This window comes from Phyllopteryx taeniolatus, chromosome 11 (assembly GCF_024500385.1).
Source record: "Phyllopteryx taeniolatus isolate TA_2022b chromosome 11, UOR_Ptae_1.2, whole genome shotgun sequence".
Classification (NCBI taxonomy): Eukaryota; Metazoa; Chordata; class Actinopteri; order Syngnathiformes; family Syngnathidae; genus Phyllopteryx; species Phyllopteryx taeniolatus.
This window is the reverse complement of record NC_084512.1, coordinates 25,670,683-25,683,022: the sequence shown is the minus strand read 5'-3', so window position 1 is coordinate 25,683,022 and position 12,340 is coordinate 25,670,683. Positions and strand designations below refer to the sequence as shown.

The 12,340-nt window shown below is 45.1% G+C and overlaps 1 protein-coding gene across 13 annotated transcripts in view; it reads right to left on the bottom strand.

The window, feature by feature from the left end:
* The window catches only part of wdpcp (WD repeat containing planar cell polarity effector), a 75,561-nt gene that overhangs the window by 31,942 nt on the left and 31,279 nt on the right, over window positions 1–12,340 (bottom strand). For all 13 annotated transcript variants that reach the window (XM_061789779.1, XM_061789775.1, XM_061789777.1 and 10 more), the window contains 2 exons: window positions 9,889–10,080; window positions 2,185–2,794 (listed from right to left, as the gene is read on the bottom strand). In XM_061789779.1, coding sequence (XP_061645763.1) covers window positions 2,185–2,794; window positions 9,889–10,080 — 802 coding nt within the window. The remainder of the gene's footprint in view (window positions 1–2,184; window positions 2,795–9,888; window positions 10,081–12,340) is intronic.

The window sequence follows — 12,340 nt, the reverse complement described above, 5'->3', positions numbered from 1 at the left end:
GTTGGGGTAACCACATTCACACCCATGTTTACATATGAGTTCAAATGAACGTGCGTTCTGATTGGATGAGCCTTAAAATGATCTTCTGCATTCATTTGTGTGTCAAATCAATGGAGGAAGGTGTATGTGTGATTATTTTTGTCTGTGCATGCGTGCGTGCGTTCGTGTGCGAGGCAATTAAAATGACAAGCTAGCAATTAGCAACCCCCAAATCCCTAACAGAGTGTGCTAATGTGTGTAAATACATCTGCTGCAGTGTGTGTCTGTGTCTGTGTGCGTGTGTGTGTGGCTCAGTCAAGACAACGAAGAAAACAGTAACTTGAAGCCAAGGTTAGAGTTTCAAATTCAGGGTTTGAAACAAGGGTTTCAAATCAGTTTCGCATTAGGCTTTCAAATATGGGGTTGAAGACAAATTTAGGTTATCAAATCAGGGTGCTGATCCTCGGTTAGGGTTTAAAGTTATGGTTTCAAGCCTGGGTTGGCACACAAACCTGGATCGCCTAATTCCCATTCCCATTCCCAATATTTTCCTCGCTGTTCTTCCATCACTGCTGCTGGTACAGGCCCGCTTTTCGTCACACGTGCATGCCCAGATGAGATATCTCTGCGCAGTCAGGGGGCGGCTGGGTTGGGGGGTGGACCGGTGGGTGTTTAGTGGGGTGTTTGTGGGGGTTTGCGCCAGTGAGCTTCTTTCCTCTTATGGGGGGGGAGAAAAAAAACATAAAAAGACGTTGGAGCTAGGCCAAGTCTTTCTTCACTCTGTCATGTAGCGAGCCTTGTCAAAGGAGTCAACACAGAGAAGTGCGCGCAAACAAACGACTGTGTGTGTGTGTGTGTGTGTGTGTGTGTGTGTGTGTGAGTTTGGTGGTGGTGGGGGGATTATCATGGAGAAAAAGATGTGCAGTCGCTTCCTTCATCAAAACGTTGGCACGCCATCAGAGGAGGCAACGCCATTGTTAGAGGACACCCTCCCCTTTCCTCATGCATGTAAACGCCGTCTTCTATCTACACACACACACACACGCACATACACACACACACACACACACACACACACACACACACTCTCTCTCTCTCTCCTAGGCCCGTCGCACAATGCAGTTGAACCCGAATGGCCCATCGCAACAAAAATGACAGTTGGCGACTCACTCCCTCACATTGGCTATATAGACGCGGTGAACAGCGAGCCTGTATCGTCTTATGATGCTGCACATACACTATATTTTATGAACCATAAAAAGAAGCAAGTTTATACAGAGAGAGGACGTGGGCGAGAATAAAAGCGAGACTGTCGATATTTTTAAAAGAGGCTCACTCGCTCGGTCCCATTCACTCGAACGTACCTGCCGTGGTACGTACCGCTAGGTTACTTCATGAACATAGTTGAGTATTCTAAGTGTTAAGTGTTATAAAACACAATAACTGATATCTTATATACTGCATTTTTATGGCTCAAGCTATAAAAAAATACATTTTTAGCATGAGCGAAGGCTTATGTGCATTTTCATTGGCGAGTTGCCACATGGTGCAACTGAGATTCAAAGTTTCCGTTTTTCGCCGACCGACTGGCCTCTCACGAAAATAGTTGCGGAACCAATCGGGTTCGGCCTCATCCCTCGGCGTACAGCAGCCTTTACACACACACAGACACATGGTCTTCGCCAATGTCACAATTAAAGAGTGAGTGTGAGACGCTGAGTGCGTGTGCGTTGCCAACACGTTTTGATTGGCAAACTTTATCAGGGCCCCCGAGGGAGAGCGCGGCCACCGCAAACGATTTATCGGAAAACTGCACCCCACAATGCACCTGGAAGGGAAGGAGGGAAGGGGAGGGCGCGGGTGCGTTCGGCCACCCGGGGCGGTTATTGAATGACCTCTGAGAGCAAGGCGGCGTCCGTCTACAAATTAACTGGAGGAGGCAGTGGAGCTGCCGGGACCACCCGCAACCGAGGACCAAGAAGACTTTACCTTTGTTAAGACTGTCCACAAGCCAGGGCTAGGGTTTCAAATTCGGGTTCCAAGGCTGAATTAGGGTTTCAAATTAGGGTTTCAAACCAGCCTTATGATTTTTTATTTGGTTTTCAAGCCTGGGTTAGGGTTTAAAATGATTTTTTTTTCATTATGGTTTGAAGGCAAAGTTATGGTGTAAAATTAGGGTTCCAAGACATAATGTATGCTACATACCCAGTTGTAATTTCAAGACCGCTAACAGTCCCCCGTGGAAGGCGAGCATCATCGTATCCGGCTCATCGGCGCCTCCTTCTGGACCCGCGGCCCACTGCAGTCTCTCCAGGGGTCCGGGGCAGCGTAGGTGCCGGCCCAGCACGAGCGTGGCGGCGGGGGTCACATCCTCGGCCACCAGCGCCACCTTGACGGGCGCCAGGCCCACGTCCAAGAACATCAGCTCGCCCTGTTGGGCCGCCCCCGTCGCCACCAGCAAGGCTCCCGCCGGATGCCAGGCCAGGATGGTGGGCGGCACGGGGCAGGAGGCCTGTAGGGAGACCCCCCGACGCTGGTCGTAGAGCACCAGGGAGGAGTCGCTGAGGCCCAGGAGGAGGAGGTTTTCGTTGGGGTGATGTGAGCAGGAAACAGGATGAGAAGGTAGCAGGACGCGGGCGGCGGACAGGCGCTGCAGGCGACCTTTGGCGTATTCGTACACGCAGGCTTTAGCCCAGGACGCCTCTCTGGAGGCTTGGGGTCCTGCGGGCGCTTCCACGGTCAGAAGCTGGTAGGGATGAAGATTGCTGAAGGTGCAAACCAGAAGATCACCTTCTGTCTGCATTGAGCTCACAATCTGAGGACACAAAGGTGGATTGAAGACAATGTTAGGGTATCAAGCCTGGGTTACAGTCTCAAATTAGGGTTTCAAACCAGGGTTAGGTACAATTTAGCGTTTGAAGCCAATGTTAGGGTTTCCACTTAGGGATAGGGCTCATTTTAGGGTTTTAAGTCAATGTTAACAAGGGATAGCGTTTCAGATTAGGGTTTGAAATCAATGTAGGGATTGAAACGAGGGTAATGGTTTAAAATTAGGGTTTTTGAGCCAGGGGTAGGGTTTCAAGTTAGTGTTTGAAGCCAATGTTAGACTTTCAAATTAGGGTTTCGAGCTCGTGTTAATGTTTCAAACAAGGATAAGGGGTTTAGGTTAGGGTTTTAAGCCAATGTTAACATGGGTTAGGGTTTCAAATTAGAGTTTCAAGCTTGTGTTAGGGTTTCAAACAAGGGTTTACAACCATGGATAAGGTTTCAAATTTGACTTTGAAGCAAGTGTTAGGATTTAGAGCCTGTGTTAGGGTTTCAAACAAGAGTTGGGGGCCTCATTTGGAACCTTACATTGGCTTCAAACCCCAACCTGAAACCATACCATTGTCTTCAAAGCCTAATTTTAAACTCTAACCTTTATTTGAAACCCTATCATTGTATTCAAAGCCACTGTTAGGGTTTCAAATTAGGGTTTCAAGCCTGTTTTAGAGTTACAAACAAGGGTTAGGGCTTCAAGTTAAGTTTAAAAGTAAATGTTAGGGTTTCAACCAAAGTGTAGGGTTTCAAATTAGGGTATAGTTTCAAGTTTTGGTTTGAAGCCAATGTAGGGTTTCAAATTAGAATTTCAAGCCAGGGTTAGGGTTTCAAATTAGGGTTTTCAAGCCAGAGTTAATTTAGGGTTTGAAGCCATTGTTAGGGTTTCTAATTCGGGTTTGAAGCCAATGTTCTGGTTTCAAGCCTGCGTCAGGGTTTCAAATGAGGGCTTGTAGAAAAAGTTATGGATTCAATTCAAGATAGGGTTTAAAATGAGGTAGGTTTGGATTCAAGTTAGGGTTTAAAGCCGATGTTAGGGTTTCATATTCGGGTTTGAATCTTAGATTAGGGTTTCCAAGTTCCGGCCAGCAAAAACACAGCGCCCTTGAAGCCTCTTTGGGACAGAGGAAAGCGTCACGCCCGTAAACACCAGACTGTCAATCAAGGACGCAAATGATAAGCTCTTCATTTTCAACTCAAGGTTAAACAAACGCAGCTTCTCCCCGAGCACGAGCGATAAACAAACATCATCGTCAAACATCCTCGGCGGCGAGAGGAACGGCCACAAACAACAATCCTCGGTCAACATGGTCCAATTCCAAGAGTTGACAATTGAGGACGAGGCACATGGATCACAACCAGCTGCCGCGTGAGCGGCTCAACAGTTGCGCGCTCACTCGGCGGAGCTTCTCGGGGAGCGTCGTCTTCTTTTCAAGAGGGATTTAAGCAAGGCCGCAAAGCTCCCGTCGGAGGCTCGCGCTGAGCGTGGCGGCTTTTGCTAAACCACACCGTTTCATTTCACCGTGTGGACAGAAAGATCCATCGCCTCCTGCAAAAGCTGCCCGGCGCCACGCTTTTTTTTTTCCTTTTTTTTTTTTTTCTCCCCCTTCTTGGGCACGAACTGCCAAAAAAGGACTTAGGGGAAGGAAGGGGCTCGGTTTTGCCTGCGCATGGTCTACTGAAAGCATTTTTTTTTTCTTTTGGTTTTTTTCTGCTCCTGGTAATCCCCCCCGGAGAAGACTCCTGCTGCTCCCTGGGGGGCGAGGACGGGAAAGTGGGGGGGGATCAGTGCACGGCACGACGAGGGTATCCCCGAGAATGGGTAGTTTACGTAAATGTAAAAAATACATAGAAGACCAGAGGAACATTTTCATTATGTTCCATCTGTTCATTGAATTTTCTTAAATTCCCAAAGTCATTGAAGGCATCACTAGGCAAGAATGACTGCTGATTGGTGGAGAACCAGGAAGTGAGCAGGGCAGGTTATTCTTTTACCCTCTGTTCCAAGTAACTGTGAGCAATTTTAAGTTTGTGACCGTGAGGCGGCTCGATGTTTTGTATAAGTGTGACAGAATACCTGGGCTTCAAATTAGGGTTTCAAGTCAAGGTTAGTGTTTCAAACAAGGGCCAGGGCTTCAAATTACGGTTTGAAGCCAAGGTTATGGTTTCAAACTAGGGTTTCAAATCAGGTTTAGGGTTTCAAAACAACTTTAAGGCATCTAGCCAATGTTAGGGTTTCAATTTAGAGCTTGAAACCAAGGGGTTAAAGTTAGGGTTTTAAACCAATGTTAGAGTTTCAAGCAAGTGTTATGGCTTTAAATTAGAGTTTGAAGCCAATATGAGGGTTTCAAACAAGGGTTAGGGTTTCAAATTAAGGTTTGAAGCCAATGTTAGGGGTTTAAACAAGGGTTAAGGTTTCAAATTAGGGTTCTGACCTAGGGTTAGGGTTTCAAACCAGGGTAAGGATTTTAAGACAGTAATAGGGTTTAAATTTAGGGGCTTCAAACCAAAATTAGGGATTCAAATTAGCAATTGTACCCAAGGTTAGGGTTTCATAAAAGGATTAAGTTTTAAAATTAGGGTATGAAGCCTGGTTTAGAGTTACAAACAAGACTTAGGGTATCAAATCAGGGTTTGATGCCAACGTTCGGATTTCAAAATGAGGGTTTCAAGCCATGTTTAGGGTTTCAGGTTACAAGTTGAAATCAATCTTAGGGTTTCAATTTAGGGTTTAAAGCCAATGTAAGGTTATCAAACAAGGGTAAGGGTTTCAAATGAGTATTGCAAGCCAGGATTAAAGTTTTGAGAAAGGGTTAAGGTTTAAAGCTCGGTTTAGGGTTCTAAACATGCCTTAAGGTTTCAAATGGTTTTGCGTTGGCCGCCTCCGAGAGCCTCCGAGGCTGAACGAGGCCGAGCGCGCCGGTGAGCACCTGAGTGAGAGGAAGTGTGAGGACAAAGTGTCGGACAAAGTGGCAACGAATGCTTAGAGGCGGGACGCGGGCGAAGACAGAGATGCGAATACGACCGGGAAAAACTACAAGCAGACAGGACAGCGAGGGCTCCCGCTAAGTAGCTTTCTCCTGCTTATTGGTTTCAGTGACTGCTCAAAACTATTCTTCCCCGTTCTCCCTCGTTCTTCCTCTCTCGTTGGCTGGCACAGCCGCCCCCCACCCCCCGTGCACCCGCCACCCCCCCCCCCCCCCCCCCCCCTCGCGCCCCCTCCGTGGCGTGAAAGATAAAGCGGACGGGCCCAACTGTGTGGCTGGCCCTTGTTCACAGCAGTGGCCTTTTGAAGCCAATTTTCCAGCTCACGGAGCAGAGAAAGACGAAGAGAGACGGGCTGCGGAGATGGAGGCACTTGGAGGAGAGTCGAGGGATGATGGGATGGGCGGGGAAGGGAAACTGGGTTGGGGGGGGGGGGGGGGGGGGTGGGTGGGGGTGGGAACGGGAAGTTTTTTCTGAAGGTGCATTGGGTTAGAGTGGGAGAAACCGCAAATTGTTCCGCACACCTTTAGTGTTTGAATTTGAACTGAAGTTTTGGGCCCAAAACATTGTGCGTTTCTCGTCGGGGGAGTCTTTCATGTCTTAAAATACATTTCCAGCATATTGCTTTACACAAAATACTGCGCACACCTTTAATATCCCTAACGACCATAATTGTTGGGCCATTGGGAATGAAGCCGGAACAGCAGAGCTAGGGTTAGCGACCTTTAGCAACCGCCGAGCAAACCTCATTGTTGTTGCTAGTTGGACGCTTAAAGCTTGCGGGTATTTCCGCATTTTACATTCCAGAACTTTTCATGTCTCTTAAAATTACATTTCTCATGCAGCGCTTTCTCCCCAAAAATGTGTGCACCACTTGTCTCCTAAATTTGACACAACAAAAGCTGTGGGCGGGTCCGCTGAATGTGCTGAAAACACGCCACGGCTCAACTGTGAATCAAATACAACTACTACAAATGGACGCTATGTTGACTATCATCTTTGCTATCCCCACACAAAACAAAATTTTTGAGCTGCGAAAATATAGCCGCTTAAAGCCCATCGTGGCTGGGATGTACAGTATCCAACTGGTTCACGTTTCTATGCCGTGACAACGAGGCGCTCTAAAGCAGCCATGACAGCGGGAAGTCCACACGCCAGCTGCCACGTCGGATGTTTTTTTTTTTTTTTTTTTTTTCCCCCCCTACCCTTGATCTTCTGCTTTTTTCTCAGTGATGTGCGGCCACTCACGGCTGACAACGAGGCGCTCTAAAGCAGCCATGCCAGTGGACTATCCGAAGGGAAGATGCGTTTTTGAGGTGTAGGGATACCTCGCTAGCGAACTGCACGTTGCAATTGTGCCGGATAACCGCTGATGTGAACGAAGGCGCTCAAATTCTTATATAGGGGTGCCCGAGCCGAAGTGCGTCACTAGGCAACGTTTTAGCTCTGTCCCCCCGCCCCCAAAAAAAAAAAATCAGGAAAATTCAAATGGTGAAAAACAGTTTAAATCTATATATCCACAGCTGAGCACAAGATAGGTCTCAGTCTTTGTACGTTTTCAGCTATCATCTTCAAACGTATATATTTACAAACAAACCTCTGAGGTCACTTTACAGGGTCTTTAAAATAAGTTTTGGAAAAATGTGCTTTCTCCTGTCCGACCTTGAGGCAAATGAAGACATGATACGTCGCAAATTTACCTTACACAGTGTTCTTAGAGTGGTGGTGAAATCAAAATATTTCCCTCTTGCTCCTCCGTCTAAACTAATTGTTTTCATTTAAGGCGGACCGTCTTTTTAAGGGTGTTTCTTGTTGCGCCACCACGCAGCACAGCGCCAAAGTAAATAGCAATTAAAAACGGCAAATAGAGAGAGGAAAGTGTTTGGCGACAGATACCGGGGGGAAAAAAATAAAAGTACACACACACGCGCATGTGTCGGGGGGGAAAACATTCATCTGCTGTTTACATTTCATTAGGAATAATGCAGCATGAGTGTGTGTATATCTTGGTGTCGAGAGGAATGAAGGATCAAAATCGTTTGCGCATTTATTCCATAGCCTTGATATTCAGCTTAAGGTCACTCTTCGTCAATTCAGCACAGTAGTAGAACAAGTATGTTTTTTTCCATTTTTTTCAGCTACTGCATTCCACAACTGTATGACATTTCTGCACAACTTTGGCATATTGGTGGGACAACTCCATGTTACTAGTGAACCAAAACTTCACACTGGTTAGCATCTGTGCGCTATGAGTGTGCTGCATTATCTTACTCATTAGGACAAAGGTCGTACTAGTGCACGAACTTTAAGATGGCTATCGGGGATATCGAATAACAAACGGTTTTCCATAGTTGTATAAAAAATGTGAATTGAACTTCTACTATGCAGCCTCTTCACATGCCTCTGTGTTTATGTGGGTGTTTACATGGAAAATGGGGGAATATGAATTAAGATTAAATAGAGGAAAAAATTGGAGTTTTACAAATTCCGAGAGACTTGCGAGAAAATGGGTTGAACGCGGCAGATAGCGCGGTGGACAAAAGGGGAACATATACGCGAGGCTGGGAGCGATTCAAGTCGCTGGCGTAAAGCGCTCGCTCCATTTCACGCTGCGGATCTGAAAACACCCCGACAACAAACGCTTTCATTAGACGCAGAAGAGGGCCGCCGTGTTCTTAAAGGAGGGAGGAGTGGGGAGACACCGTGAAGAGGTGAAGGAGTGTGATAAACGCTCCCTAAAAAAATTAAAAAAAACAACAACAACAACGAGAATAAAGAGGCGACTCGCAGCATCTGCTTTTGATGATTTCAATATTCATGTGTTGATTGGTAACGCCCGTCCTCGCTCTCGCCTCCACGAGGTGAATATTTAAGAACGCGGCGCGCAGAGTTAAGCCCCTCTCTCGCGTGTTTTTTATTTTTATTTTTTGGGAGCGGGGCCAACTGGCTGACGGGGAGGGGTCCCGCCGGAGGCCGGGAGGATGCTGCGTGTGGGCGTCGCGCTTCACGCCGCGGCGCCGGCTTAGCTGCCGCTGCTGCATATTCAACACGGCCGCGCGCGCGGAGGTGCGACGAGCGAGGCGCCACCCTATAAGTGACGAACATCCCGACACCCACACGGAGCACACGACTGCAATCCAAAACGGCGCTCTTGTGTTTGTGCGCCCTCAGTGTACGCACAATAAAATAAGCGGATGGTTGACTTCAAGAGCATGACCGGCACTGAAAGGAAACAGCACGTTTGATTTGTTGGGAAATGTTAACATATTTCTTCGAGACAAAATCAACTGAATGCGTATTCCTATTTAGCGCCTGCAGTGGATATGAAATGTCTACACACCCCTGTTCAAATGCCAGCTTTTTGTGATAGAAATAAAATGAGACTGAGACAAATCATTGATGTTTTATGTTCCGTTAATTTGTATTTGTATTCCTGGATTTCTTTTAACTTTGTTTGTCCGGTGACCTTGAGTGGCTTGAACGATGCCTATAATTAAAATGAATTATTATCACTCAAACTCATGTTAAATGAGAGTCAGCAGCACACACTGGCCACCATTTAAAGTTTCTCTGATTTACCCCTCATAAATTTAAGCTGTTCTAGTTGACTTTTCCTGACATATTTTTGCTTTCTAGCACTGTTATGTCCAAACAGCCCCAAAGCATGATGGCGCCACCACCACTATGCTTCACTGTTGGTGTGGTGTTCTTTTTGCGATGAACAGTGTTGCGTTTGCACCAAACATACCTTTCGGAATTATGGCCAAAAAGTTCAATCTTGGTTTCAACGGACCATGACAAAATCTGCCAAACATGTAGGAAAATGTGTTTTGCAGCATATTATAGCATTTGGTAACTGGGCTTCAGTTTTGCTCGAAACAATCAGGGGATAGAAAAATGCTGACATTATTGTGGGGCACCTAGCTAGCAAATTTGAATTTGTTTTATCTAACCTCCACATACAATATTCAAAACAGTGCAGCCAAGAAAAGAACTACAAAATTAAGATTGTTGAGAATTTCAATTCAATTCAATTTCATGGAGCAAATATTAGAATTCAGGTTGCAAATGTAGGTGACAATGAGAAGAATCGTCAAGAGTTGTCACCTTGAGACCTTCTGAGGGCAAGCAGGCGAGCAGAACCAGGTTGTTCCTGTGCATGTTTAAGGGGGTCCAGGGCCACAGCTCCTCTTCGTGCTCGCCGGACCTCCACCAGCACAGCGCCACGTCCTCCTGCCGGTTGAGAGCCACGCCTTGGTGGATTCGACGCGCCCACCCTGCAACCTCCACGCTCGTCACCTGGGCCACGATACAAACATAAACATTTCTATTCGAGGTGCAACGATGAATTGATTACTCGACAACTAATCGATTGTCAAATCAATCGCTAATTTTGATCATCGATGAATTGTTTAGAGACTTTGTTAAACTTAAAACGGACCAAATACTCGGAATTTCCTCTCAACAGTAAATATTCTCAGATTTCTATAGTTCTTCATGAAAGCAGACTGAATATCTTTGTGTTTCATCAAAATCAGACATTTGCTAACATCTGGTTTTACTTTGGGAAACAATGTGCAGCGCGCTGTAACGACGTCTTACCGCATCCAGTAGAGGGCGGACTGTTTTCTGAGTAAACAGATTTTGGCAGATTTCTACAGTGAAAACAGCATGAATGACAAAATGGAGGGATCAATAATTAGTGCGGGGTGAAAATGAGTCCGCTCATGTTGTCTGTTTATGAGCGGGAATTCAAGCCGCGAGTCGCTTTTTTACAAAAATAGTTGCCAGAAGGGTCGAAAAGTCGCTAAATATAGCGACCGACTCACTAAGTTGTCAACACTGACTCTGCTATCGGAAACTAGCTCTTCTCTGTTCGCAGCCATGTTGTTAATGCAAGCAGTGCACATCAGCTTTGAACTATAAAAGCCGCCACAGAAAAGATTTCAAAAAATAAATTAATCATTCTGACAAAAAAAAAATTGATTTAATCGATAAAATAGATCAATCGTCCAACCCTAGTATGAATGCACCCATGTTACAGTGTGCTTGCAACACACACAACCACCCCCCAAACACACACACACACACACACACACAGTAGATGCACACGTCGTCCTGGTCCAGTGGGTTAAGCTGGAGGGGAGTTGAGGCAGGAAGAGGGGGGCTGAACTAATCCGGCCCGGCAGAAAAGTGCTTTCTGATTATTGCTGACCAGCAAACGCTAGAGAGAGAAAAAAAAAAAAAATATATATATATATATATATATATATATATGAAGAGATGCGAGGGTGTGTGCGCAGAGTAGATATAGTGTGTTATTATTAACCCACTGATTCCCCCCCCCCCCCCCCCCTGTTTTCCCAATCTGTCAGTGATCTCCCATTCAGCGGTTTTTGGCAACATTTTGTTCTCTTTATCATCTGCTGGGCTGCCATCATTCCCATTCAGCCCCACACACATGGACCACTGAACCTCAGATCGTAACGTACTACACCGAAATATTTTTCTAATAAACAAGTTTTGGTTTGTGGAACGTCATTTTTTTTTTTTTTTTGACATCCTGCTTCTGATTTCACAAGTGACTGCTCTTTTCTTTGACCCAACACCTCTCATTGATCTGAAAAATTCAATTTATTCTGCCATTTCCCCGCCTCTCTCTGCACCGTGTGCCTGAGTGTGCGCTTATCTTTTTGATGTGTCCTTCCTTCATTCACTCAAACAAGCTTTAGTTCACTTCCTTTAAGCTAATTGTATCCCTCAGCCCCTTTTTTAAAAAAATTTTTTAATTGCTGGCTTCTTGTGTCCTGGGTTACAGTTAGAAACAAAGGTTATATAGTGTATGTAACATTACTACTACCCCTAGAAAATTTGTCTTCTCATCTTTTGTATGCCGTGTGTAGCTAGTGAGGACATTTTGGGATGATTTACAAAGTTATGGGTTTCCTTGCATGTGTGTGTGCGTGTTCATGTTCCCGTACAACCAAAAAGTGCCAGGAGAGCTCATTATCGCGCGGAGCGTGGCAGACCTTCCCCCAAAATATGCACATGGCTAAAATTGAGCCTGACAGAACAAAAGTAGACATTAATATTGGAAGATGAAAAATAACTTGAGAAAATGGAAGCAGAGAGGGTGAGCGAATGACGGCAAAGAAATGTTTGCAGGTGCCTCAGGTGTGTAAATACAAATCAAATTGATACGAGACATATCGTGCTCACCCCCGCAAACACACAATGTAAAACTGTTCCTATTGATCTATGACCTGTTTTTGTCCAAATATCCTTAAAGATCAAGAATAAGAACGAATTCAAATTTAAATCAAATAGAAAAAATTAAAATGGAAAATGAAAAAAACTTGAATTCCAATTCTAAAATTAAAACAAAAAGTATATTTTAGGAGTTCAAATTAAACATCAAAATTCAAACCTCAAGTTTTAAAAATATACATTGAAAATAAAAATTCAACACTCAAATTCAAAATAAAAATTCAAATTCCAAGGTTCTAAATTCAAGATGAACATGAAAATTCAAAAAAATTATTCAAAATATAAATAAAAC